The sequence below is a fragment of the Monodelphis domestica genome, chromosome 2 (assembly GCF_027887165.1).
Source record: "Monodelphis domestica isolate mMonDom1 chromosome 2, mMonDom1.pri, whole genome shotgun sequence".
Taxonomy (NCBI): Eukaryota; Metazoa; Chordata; class Mammalia; order Didelphimorphia; family Didelphidae; genus Monodelphis; species Monodelphis domestica.
In genome coordinates this window covers 402,484,977-402,497,289 of record NC_077228.1, presented here as the reverse complement: position 1 = coordinate 402,497,289, position 12,313 = coordinate 402,484,977, and the positions used below count along the sequence as shown (strand labels likewise).

The following is a 12,313-nucleotide window of genomic DNA, read 5'->3' as shown; positions in this document are numbered from 1 at the left end:
TCTCCACCAAAGACACTAGTCATCCTCGATTACCCATCCATGAGACATATCAAGCATTAAGCATTTATTAAACTCTTGCTGTTTATTAGGCTTTGGAGAATATAAAGAAAAAAGCAAAATGTGTCTTCAAAGTGGAGATATTTTTATAAATATATCTATGAAGAATTTATATACAATTTAGTGCTAAGTGATTTGGGGAGAGAAGATGCTATGAACTGGAAGGCTCAGGAGAGGTTTCATGAAGAAAGTGCTTGAGTCAGGTCTTGAAGGAAATGAGGGATTGTAAAAGGTGGAGGCGAGGAGCTAATGCATTCTAGGCATGGTGAACAGTCAGTGCAAACACATGGCTGTAGAAAATTAAATCCTAATGGTCTGTAAACCGTGCCCTAATTCTGAACATGCACCTTCCCTTAAAACAATAATGAAGGGTTTGTTGCTCTGTCCCTTTGGGCACTTCATTAAACTCTTTCTCCACATATTTTCTTGAACCTGTTCTGCTTTCTAGCAGTAGAGAAATTTTGATTTTGCAGGTTCCCGAAAGTATATTAGTTTTTAACCTTTTACTTCTTGGCTGCCTTTGTTAGTCAATGTATGTTTCAAAATACCTTTTTTTCATTGTCATCAATCAAAGATGCTTATTTAAATAAAAAAATATTAGTTAAATAATGATTTCTTACTTAAAAGTTTAGAAAAGGATTTCCTTACAACTCTATGAAATAGGTGGTTAATCAGTCATATTGGACTCTATGACTACATGGGCCCCACCTATCCATTGGGTTTTCTTGGAAAAGATACTGCAGTGGTTTGCCATTTCCCTGTCCAGTGGATCCTTTTGTCAGGCAATCAGAGCTTAAGAGACTTGTCCAAGGTCACATAACTAGGAAATAGCTGATGCAGGATTAGAACTTAGGTCTTCCTGACTCCAGGCTCTATCCTCTGAGTCACCTAAAGGGTGTGGAGCTACAGAAAAGCTATTGTGGTTGCTGTTTTTTACTCATACCTGTCTCTTTTGTGAATCCTTTTTTTTTTTTGCATAGATACTGGAGTGGCTTACTATTTCCTTCTCTTAACTCATTTTACAGATGAGGAAACAGAGGCAGAGTAAAGTGACTTACCCAGGGTTACACAGCTATTATGTGTCTGAGGTCACATTTGAACTCAGGTCTCACTGACTCCAATCCTAGTGTTCCTCTGTTCCACCTCACTGTCTCCCAATATTGTTAGTACAAATCTTTTTATTCCCATTTTTAGATGAAGAACCTTGGGCTTAGACAGGGCCAGTGTCAGAGCTAGGATTCAAATTGTTTTTTTTTTGTTTCCAGACAATGGTTTTTTCCAATATGGTATGAACTCAGTGAATCTGAGCTAGGGTAAGATCTTCTTGCCTGCTATATTTTGTTTAAATTTTTCAGTCTGGTGTCCAGGATCTTTTACTGCTGGGCTCATTTAGGTTCATTGGTGAACCTAAGTAAGTGGAACAGTAGAGAGAATGCTGGACCTGGAGTCAGAGAGACATGAGCTCAAATCCAGCCACAGACACTATCAGCTAGCTGTGTGACCCTGGGCAAGTCATAGAACGTCTGTCTGCTATAGTTTTCTTAACTGTAAAATGGAGAAAAAAGTAGCCTCTATGTACCAAGGATTTGTCAGGACCCAATAAGATGTGTGTGTGTGTGTGTGTGTGTGTGTGTGTGTGTGTGTATAAATTAATTAATTACTTTTGAAAACTCTTACTTTTAGTCCTTGTAACAACTCTAAGACAAAAGGGCAAGGGATAAGCAAATAGGGTTAACTGACTTTCCAGACTCACACAGCTAGGAAATCCCATGGTCAGATTTGAACTGTCAGTCTTTTAAAGTGATTTCCTTGTCACATTGTGGCGACCACGAAGGGACAAGGAAATCACTTTAAAAGACTGATATATATATATATATATATATTAATTTAAGGTCACCAAGGAATTCAGCTATGTAATTCCTAAATGAAAACTCAAGTCAGCAGTCAACCTTTTATGGAGTTTTTAATTACAAACAGGAGGAAGAAAGGTATGAGAGAGAGAGAGACAGAGAGAGAGAGAGAGAGAGAGAGAGAGAGAGAGAGAGAGAGAGAGAGAGAGAGAGAGAGAGAGAGAGAGAGAGAGAGAGAGAGAGAAGGGAGAGAAGGGAATAGGGCTTAAATACCCCCTCTGTTTAGGCTGGGCCAAAAGGCCCAAGCCCTTAGATAGCCGAGGCAAAGAAAAGAGATCAGTCCCTATCACTCACGTGACCAAAATGGAGAAACAGTCTCAGGGGCCTCCACCTCCAGCCTCCTTCAGAGCAAGCCCTCCTCTCAGACCTCTCCAGGAGCTCTCCCTCCAGGACCTCTCTCCTCTCAGACTCCTTCAGAGCAAAACTTCTCAGAGCACAACCTCTCAGAGCAAAACCTCTCGAACTCCCCCAGTCCTCAGACCCCGCTATCTTTAAGGAAACCATCTAAGTTCCCTCCCCTCAGTTCTCACATCTACCAATCACTGTCCATGTCTTCCCTGTGCCAATGGTGGCTCTAGCTTAACCCAGGACCGCCCAGAGGTCTGCCTCTTTGCACATGTCTGTTGAAGGTCATATTCTCAAATAATTAAATCTTGATCTTTGCTGCAGCCCTTCCTAAATCCTTTTACTCTGAGTAGGGTGGAGATTGTAGTTTCAAGACCTGGTTCTGTCATTCCAAGTATCTCTATTGTATCAATTCTAAAATCAATCATGACTCAAAGAACTTCCTGTTCTATGCTTAAGCATAGGTCAAAGCCCTTTCCATTGTTTAGCAAAAGGTTTCTGTCCTAAAGTAGTCTTAGGTAGGGAGGAGAAGGATCCTCCCATGCCAAGGGGTTTCACATTCCAATAGACTATCAGTAGGAAATTTTTTCCAGTATGAGATTTCCCAATGGGGAAATTTCCAACATTCATAAGTCTAAGAAATTTTAAGGTTTACAGAACCTAGGACCTTCTGTCTGTAGAACCTGCTCTCTATCCACTGAGCCTCCTAGCTACTTCTGAAGAAGCACTTGACAAAAAGCTGAAAGGAGGGAACAGCCTATAACATGGTGAGGTGGTGAGGAGGCCAGAGTTCAGGCAAAGTAAAGTAAAAGCTCAGACCTTTCAGATCCCAGGGCGATTCCAAGGTTCTCAAGGTGGGAAGGAAGTGGGTATAATGGTCAAAATGGGGCCGATGTGCTGAAGAGAGGCCTGGGAAATACTCTGTAGGCCTTGTTCTGGGCAATAAAAGTCTGTTGGAGTTCAGGATGCTTCCAAAGGCTTGGCCCAGCCATCTCTCATTTTTACTCTCATTTTATCCCTTTTAAACTAATTTCTCTCTTCTAGTGGATCATGTCCTTTTCTACTCTCTCCATACATGTTATTACCTGAGAGAACAGGGAGTTTAAAATGGGATGACCTGAAGCACTAGTCCAGGGTCTACAGTTTACCACAATATTTTCTGACCTTGTACAAATCACTTAAAACTCCTTAAGCCTCAATTCCTTCTTCTGTAAAAGAGGGATAATATGGATGCTACCCTATTTCTCAGAGTTAGGAAGATTACATGAGGAGGAGGGAAGGGTGGGCTTGAGTCTTTTGGAACTGAAAGTGATGGCCAAAACCCTACAAAACTTCAAAATATCGGACGAGCTCATGCACACAAAGGGCTCTGTAAACTCTTAAAATGTTATGTAATGTCAAGAACTATTATTTCTGTTATTCCTCCCACTGAAAATGGCTATTGGGGGCAATCCTAGTCTAATCATTCCTTCCCCCCCCCTGCCTTACATACTTTTGTATTGCCACATTTACTTTGTACTTTATTATTTTTCACTGTATTAATGAGACTGACTTTCCTGTGAAAATAATCTCTCCAATTTAAAGTCACACTTTATATGTGATTGTGCAAGTGACTCCCAGGTTGTTTCATGGGTACATGGTGTCTGTAGATTAGATTAGATTAGATTAGATTATAAATTCCTGAAAGAGGGAATGGGAGTTAGCTAACAGGGGACAGATTCAGGAAGGCTTCAGAGAAGAAAGGGGGCTTGTGCTTATCTTCTATGCTCATCTTCTTAGTTGTAGTGCCTTCCCTCTGTTAATTTTATCCTATTTATCTTATACATAATTTACTTTGTATATATTTATTTTCATGATGTCTCCCTCATTAGATTATGAGGTTAGAAACTATCTTTTGCCTCTTTTTGTATTCATGGTGCTTAGTACAATGCCTAACACATAGTAGGCACTTAATAAGTTTGTTGATTCATTTAAGGAAATAAAGAACTTCAAAAGGCAGAAATGAGATGGGTAATAAGCATATTATTATCCCCTATTTTCTACATGAGGAAAGACAAACCAGCTTGGAGGGGTTAAATGACTGGTCCTGTAGTCATGTAATTATTAAATAACAGAGCCAGGGCCCCTTTGAGGTAAATATAATATAGAAAGGGATACTATAACCAGGTATTAACTCACTGAATCAAGTATTCTGGGTGACCTCTACATCTTAATCCCATCCCAGGCATTTAATACTTCAAAAGCAAATACTTACTGGAAAAGCAGAGTACTTATAGTGCATTGTGCTAATAGAGGATCGTACAATCATAGATTGAGAGTTAGAAGGGCCCTTGGAGGCCATCTACTCCAACTCTCTCATTTTATGGAAGAAGAAATTGCTGAAGTGATTTCCCTAAGAAACTTAACTCCAAGCAAATCTCCCTAAATGTTACCTCTAAGATCCAACATCAGCTCCTCTGTTTGGCATTCCATTGCATAGCCTTACTGTTTTCTACTTATCTTGTATTTTTTTTTACATAGCAATTTAATTTTTAACAATCATTTTCTAACTTTTAATAATCATTTTCGAACACGTTTTCTTCCTTGCTCCCACTCCTCTCCTTCCTTAAGTCAGAAAATATTATATAGGTTTTACATATGTCATTATACAATGCAAATTTCCATATTCATCATGTTATGAAAGAAGATATATTATTTACCACTAGAGAAAAATTCATGTAGGAAATAATGTGAAGAATGATTTGCTTCAATTTGCATTCAGACTCCATCAGTTCCTTCTTTGGCAATGAAGGGCCTTTTCCATCATGCGTCCTTTATCCTGCATGCTTATAAATTACTTCCCTCTACTCATTCTGCCTTTTGATCATTGGTTTTACTTTCTCTTCCTCAAATATTTGACCCTCCATCCCTTGACTTCATTACTTTGCTGACTATTTCCCACCATTGGAATGTTCCCTTCTTACTTTGGTCTCTTCACTTCCCTTGCTCCTTTCAGAACTCATCTCAGTTTCCCTCTTGTGCAAGAAGGATCTTCCTTACCCTCTCCTAGTCCACAGCCCACAGCCCACCACATATTCCTGGTGCCTTCCCTTCTGAGATTACCTTCTCTTTATCCTTCTGAGACCATCCATCAATGTATGTTTCATGTACATAATTACATGCTGTCTCCCACATTAGAATGTTGAAGACAGGCTCAAATTTGGTCTTTCTTTGATTGACTAGATTCCAAGGTATAAGTATGATAGATGACTTGACCAGTTTAAGTTTAAATTTAAGTCCCCCACGTGGGATTTAAACTTGGGTCTTCTAACTGTAAAACTAGTAACTTTCTATGTTACCATACTGCTTTCCATTTCTTTTTATTATTGCTTTAGTGAACCAAATGGAACCAAAATATCCCAGGGAAAAGGAACCCTTTAAATTAAATCACTTCCTGGAAATCTTGGTTCCATAAATATAACTGGCTCTTTGTAATACATTCTTTAGATTGAATGTGTATTTATAATGAATGTATGTCTACTCCAATTGAATTTTAAGTTCCTTTGAGTAAAGATTAGGTCTTATATCTTGCTTTTTCTCTTAGGATACTACTAGATTGCTATGCTTGGTAAATATTTATTGAATGAGTTAAAGAAATGTGAAAAATGCAGGAAAGATATTTGTTTTTAACAGCTATTCAGGTGTCTATTTGGTGCCTATATACCGTACATTATCGGTGATTAGTGTGTTATTTTCTTTGAAATCTTATGTCTTTAGATAATTCAGTACCAGAAACTATGAATTTTTAAATTAATAACTGTATTGGTAATTTATGTGTGGAGTATTTTATTTTAATTTTTATGTCTTTACCTAGTGATTTATTATTTTGCTTTGATATGCATGAGTGGCTGAGTTAATATTAATTTACAGGTGACATCTTATTACTGATTCTGCACATTTAGCAGATGGGAAGAATAGAAATGTGTAGATAATTACAGTGTGTCTAAGTTGTGAATTTCCCATACAGCCTAGAATCCCCTTAGCACATTAAAAGGATATGATTGCAAGCTGTTTGATAGTGTGACTAATCAGTTTGTTTTCTCTCCAACAGTGGAGTTGTCCAGACACTCAAGAAAGGGGAAATTTTTTTATATGAAATAGGAGGAAATATTGGTAAGAACAGGTTTTTCTACCTTCCCTATATGAGCTAACATTTAAAATGTTTATTATTATTGTCTCTGGAAGAAATGGGTCAAGAATATAAAATAATGTTATAGTCGACTATTATTGTTTTGTCTATAATCTACTTACTCATAACTTTTTAAAAAAGAATCCTTAATGATCAAACCTTTGTCTTCAGATTCTGTTTGAACTACCTCTGCATAAATTCTCCTCCTGTATTTAACTTCAAATTCAGGAAAATTCACTGTAGTAGGAAAAACTCCCATACTCTCTAGTGATGCGAATTTTCCAAACCTTGCTTCCTTCACACTTGAATGACAGCCTACCTGTAGGAATGAGACTGGTAGTGCCAACAAAGCATTTTTGATGTTATTGTTTTCTTTTTAAAGAAAGAAACCAGAAATGCTTTTGACTCTAGTTTTTGTTACAGTTTACTAAATATTCTATATACATTGGGAACTTATGACAGTCCTTGTGGAAAATGGAAAAAAGATAAATGGATTATTTTAATCTTTTTTAATGATTCATTGACTTCTCAAAAATTTCAGTATAAGAAAAGGGCTTACTTTTTTAGCCTTTAAAAATAAAAGTTTAATTCTTATTAAGAATTTGAAAATGATTAGGGGAAATGGCTGAAAATTAAATTAAAGAACAGAATTTTAATTTTAAAGCAATGATTTTGAAATAACTATCAGACTTTTGGATGAGGAATCAGGAGACAAGAGGTCAAGTTTCATATCTGCTTCTAACTAGCTGTTTCATCAGGGGAAAGCCATTTGACTTCTCTGGCTTGGCCTTAGTTTACCTGCTTGTAAAAGCAGAGCATTGAACATAGATGATCCATAATTTCTCTTTCAACTATAAAAATCAATGATTTTATTAATCTATTCAAAATGAAGGATGAGCTTATTTATATGATGTAAAGAAAAGGAAGAATATTGCCTATAAATGGAGCAGTTTCTAATTCTTAAAATTATAAAACATTTGAAATTAACAGTTAAAACATTTTCATATATATATGTGTGTGTATGTGAGAGAGAGATATGTGTATATGTGTAGTCTGTGTATCTGTATATGAGTATATATTTTTAAAAATTATCCTTCAGATCTATAACTATAAAGTTAAAGTTTTTATTCTTACTCTTGGGAGTTAAGAATGATATATGTTATGGTCTGTGGAAAAGAAACTTCTGATGGCTGTCAGAAGAAAGGAGAGTGAGAGTACCATGATTTTGTCTTTGAAAGGGGGATTAAAAGAAGAAAGTATCATTGGAGCAAAGATGTTTTAGGAATCATTGACTTATTTCATAAAGATGGCTGAATTTTGAAAGAATCTTTTGAAATTAAAAATTTTAAACTCCATTTGTTATCTATGGATTTTTAATGTTTTATGTTAATTAATAATCCTGCAATACTGTCCTACTAATAATCTTTGGCATCTCCATTTCCACCCCCATGAAGGAATTAGGGGCACAATGGTAGAGCACCAGGTCCAGAATCAGGAGGATCTGGGTTGAAATCTGACCTCAGACATTTCTTATCTGTGTGACCCTGGGCAAGTCACTTAAACATATTTGCCTAGCCCTTGCCCTTCTGCCTTTTTGTTACTAAGACAAAAAACAATGGTTTAACAGAGTGGTGGGGGGTTGGATTAGATGGCCTCTGGGGTACTTTCTAGTTCTAGAGCAGTGATCCTATGTTTAAAAATTACTTTGACCACAGGACACCACCACTGTGAGTTGGTAATCTATGTGTCTTTCATAGGCGAACGCTGCCTTGAGGATGATACCTACATGAAGGACTTATATCAACTCAACCCAAATGCTGAATGGGTTATAAAGTCCAAGCCTTTGTAGAAGACTTATAAAGTGAAGACAATTATGTGGACTGATTCAATGACACTTGTTGGACTGAAGAAAATGAAAGAAATAGTGGGACTCATTTGTTATTCCAATATGCCTTACTATTAACGAGTGACACTTTGAAGCCTTATAAAAAATAAATCTCCCTTGACAGTGTTCCCGGTTGGCACAGCCTTAAGAATATTTTCCTTATTTTCAGTATGATTTGTGCTCCTGCCAGAATAATGGATTTTATTATTATTAGGAAACAAAAGCCCCTTGAGTGAGATCCAGAGAAAATTAATTGGTTTATAGCCTGTGTTATGTACTCTGTGTTAACATGTGCTAGTTAGTGGAGGTGACTGGATTTAATATTCTAGAGGAAATGTATGTATATGAATTCACACATCCTTTTCTAATCATATATACTCTGTGTACATATTTTTCAACTCATGAATGAGGATTACATCGTTAAAGAATGGGGTTTTCTTCTTTTTTTCTGATGCTAATACATTCCAGGTGTTAAGATAGTACAACTCTCTGAGCCAGCTGGCTTCAGTAGCACATCTTGGAATGTCAGAATGCTAATAGTCACCTTAGTGAGGCATTGTTTTAACAATTATTTGCTACTCCTGCCATATCACATGAGGGGATTCCGAATTTTTTTTACATATTTCTGACACGTGCACAGAACTGTATCCACTGTCAAGAAAATAGGACTGTCGAAAACTGCCAATTATCACCGAACCGTCAAAAACTGATGTTTGAGAATAAATAAAATATATCCACGTAGGGGAATGAGATTACGGATAAGAAGCGAGTGAAAGCCAAACTACTTAGCATGCTCTATAGTTTTCTAAATGGAATTGGAAAAATGGTAGCTGGTACCCTGCATTGTCATAGCAGAATTAGAAATGTATGCGAGGTCATGTAATGCATTAATGGGTGTAGAATGCATTCTTTACAGAGAGGGACTGCATAGTCATAAAAGTCTGCTGGTTAGTATAATTCTAGTTGGTAGGACTCAGTGCATGTGGGCAGGTTGCTTGTGGCCTTATTTTAAAATAATCAGAATAAATTTATTATATGTAGTAGAAAATACTATTCACAGGAGTTTTATTGCACAAACCATATTGTGACAAGAGATCTTGAGTCTGTACTGTAAATAAGAAAGGATCAAATGGAAGAAAAATGTTAAATATTTTATGAGTTTTGAGTGTAGTAAATAAAAGGCAATGTAAATGAATAACTCAACAAACTGTGCTTATGACACTTTTTGGTAGGACTTAGAAAAAATTATAGTTTTTATCAGGAACCCTTGATGTCATGTTAATTAAGAGGAAAGTGTCGTTAATAAGGAGAGTTGTGAATTTTCAGCATATAATAACAAAAGCTTCCTGTGGATGTGATCGCTTAAATAACTGTGGTGATTTCGTGCCATTTCTCTTTTTTTTTATTATTTAAACAAGATCTTTTTATAATTAAATGCATTTTTCTTAATCTATCTTCTCTCTTGAATCATTACTTCTAATTTTATGAATGCATGAGTCATGTTCAACAGAAAAGACTACATTAGTTGATTGATTGATTGATTTTTAGTTCCAAATGGCTTCCACTCTTCATTGGCAATTATGTAACTTTCCAAGTGGAAAGACATGTGGGAGACATAAAATTGTTTTCTTTCTTGTTTTTCCTGCTTGTTGACTTAATTCCTTTAAAAGATTTCAATGGAGATTCTGTTTTCACAACCTATATTAATGAACTGGACAGCGAGTAATGCTTTATCATTCTTCCATCATCAGCAGCATTATCATGAAAACAATAGAACATGAGGAAACAAGCAAAGTTCACAGGGAATATTTTAATAAAGAACCAGATGTCTGAACTTTGTCAAGAAAGGAAGCATACATGTATATTGAATAAAATCAATTGGAGGAGTAGAATTTTCCTGCCATTCTTGTCAGCTCTCTTGCCATCATTATTATCCCCAGGCCGCCAGGTTCTGACTAGATTTTGAAATTCAGTCCACAACTTTGAAACCTCCAGTAGGAACTTCAGGATGATATTCATTCCCTTTTATCTGGGCAAAAGTTTGCTTCTTTCCAAAAGAACAAAAATAAAAACTTTATCTTTCTCGTAAGTGTTTTCCAAAAAGACAACTTGGCAACAACCTGCTTTCAGGACACATTTCACGTCTTTTGGTATAAACTTTGACAATAGAAATTTCCACTGTTAAAATAATGCTACATTATCTACATCCACTTCCTCCATAGTTCCTTATTATCTTTTTTGTTTGACTTTTAGCCATGAGTTGAATGGCTTGTTTGTTTGTCTTTTATAATAGAACACAAAAGAGAAACCAAATGTATTGGGGTTGAGAGTCATGCAGAGTAACTCTAAAGGGGATTGTTAGAAGTTGAAAGAAAAGCTGGGTTTTAAAAAGCTAGAAAGGTTTCTGGTTTTTATTATATATGCCTTTTCTTCTCTGGTCGAGGTTATTATACTTTGATGCTACTAAAAACTGTTATTATAAATATTGAAAAATCCTTCCATATCTCCTCTTGGGAAAAGCAGGGCAAAGTCCTGATTTTTCATGATTGTCCTGTCCTAGTGGATCCCCTTCTGCCTTCATGAGTGTCTCTTAAATACTTGTCAGTAGATGGCAGTATTGCCCAGATATTCTTTTGCTTCCAAAAGCAGCACACTTTGGAAAGCTGATGAGTGAGGACTTTAGAAATTCCGAAGCTGATAATACAGTGAATTTTCTAAAATAATTGCGTAGTGAACATTATCTTTATCTGTTAAAATACTAAAGTGAATTGAATCACATAGGCATCATTCCATCCTGCTTGGAGCTTATTTTTCAAAAGGATTCTTTTCCTTCTCTTTTCCCTTTTAACTTAATTTATTTGTTAATTTATTAAAACTAAATATGTATTTTATGCATTTTCATATATATTGGAAATTTTGCATAGTATAATACAAGGAAAGACAAATATTTACAATGTAAAACTTGGTGTGTATTTTAGGCTTTTTACAATCCAAAATTTGAAGTCAAACTAAGGTGTCTGAAAAATGAATGATGAATCTTTAATATCATTAAATATTAGTGTGACAGAAGCCATACTGAGTAAAAATAACAGCTTGGATCCTTTAAGATAATAGGAATACTTTTCAATAATGATTTAAAGTGAGGAATCGAGAAGGAAGCCGAAAGTATCATTATCCTTTGCTTGATTCATTTATCTTCAAAATCTTTCTTCATATCCCCTATAGATGTTAAAAGTTTTCAGAACAATCCTTCATGGCTTCTTCTATTATCAGCTTTGTGGAGAATTTGTTGTTCAGTTGTTTCAGTATAGTCTATCTCTACTCGATCTCATTTGGGGTTTTCTTGACAAAGATACTGGAGTGCTTTGCCATTTTATTCCTCAGCTTATTTTACAGATGAGTTAACTGAGGCAAATAGTGTGTAGTGACTTGCCTGAGGTCATAGAGCTAGTAAGTGTCTTGGGATCAGATTTGAATTCAGGAAAATTGAGTGTTCTTGACCAGGCCCCATGTTTATTCACTGTTCCCCTTAGCTGCTTCTAGCTTATTGAGGGAGATAAAATAAAAACAGTTCCCATAATTGTGGAGGAGAGTGTACTAATGAAATAGCCACTGTGCAGGGATTTATGTCTTCTTCTCCTTATGGATTAAGTGAAGACATTCACAGAAGGAAAGTCCCTTAGAAAGGTGCTAACAAAGAGGGATAAGCTCAGAAGCAGGAGAGATTCCTTTGAGGAAGAGATCACTTGAGGGAAGTCTTCATGAAGGGGATAAGTTGATTTGAGCCTTGATAGATTTTTTTTTTTAATTTCTGGAGATAGTGGTAAGGGACATTCCAAATCAAGGAAAGCTTAAGTAATAGTCCCATAATAAGAAAGTTTGGAGTATAGTAAATAGTCCTCTTTAGCTAGAAAAATAGGGTTTTATAGTGAGGCAAATGAAGGACAG

At 36.1% G+C, this 12,313-nt stretch overlaps 1 protein-coding gene across 6 annotated transcripts in view; it reads left to right on the top strand.

The window, feature by feature from the left end:
* Positions 1-9,818, top strand: part of ARHGAP18 (Rho GTPase activating protein 18) — a 236,912-nt gene extending 227,094 nt beyond the window's left edge. For all 6 annotated transcript variants that reach the window (XM_056818752.1, XM_056818755.1, XM_056818753.1 and 3 more), the window contains 2 exons: positions 6,403-6,464; positions 8,238-9,818. In XM_056818752.1, coding sequence (XP_056674730.1) covers positions 6,403-6,464; positions 8,238-8,329 — 154 coding nt within the window. In that variant the 3' untranslated portion in view covers positions 8,330-9,818. The remainder of the gene's footprint in view (positions 1-6,402; positions 6,465-8,237) is intronic.
* The last annotated feature ends 2,495 nt before the right edge of the window (positions 9,819-12,313 follow it).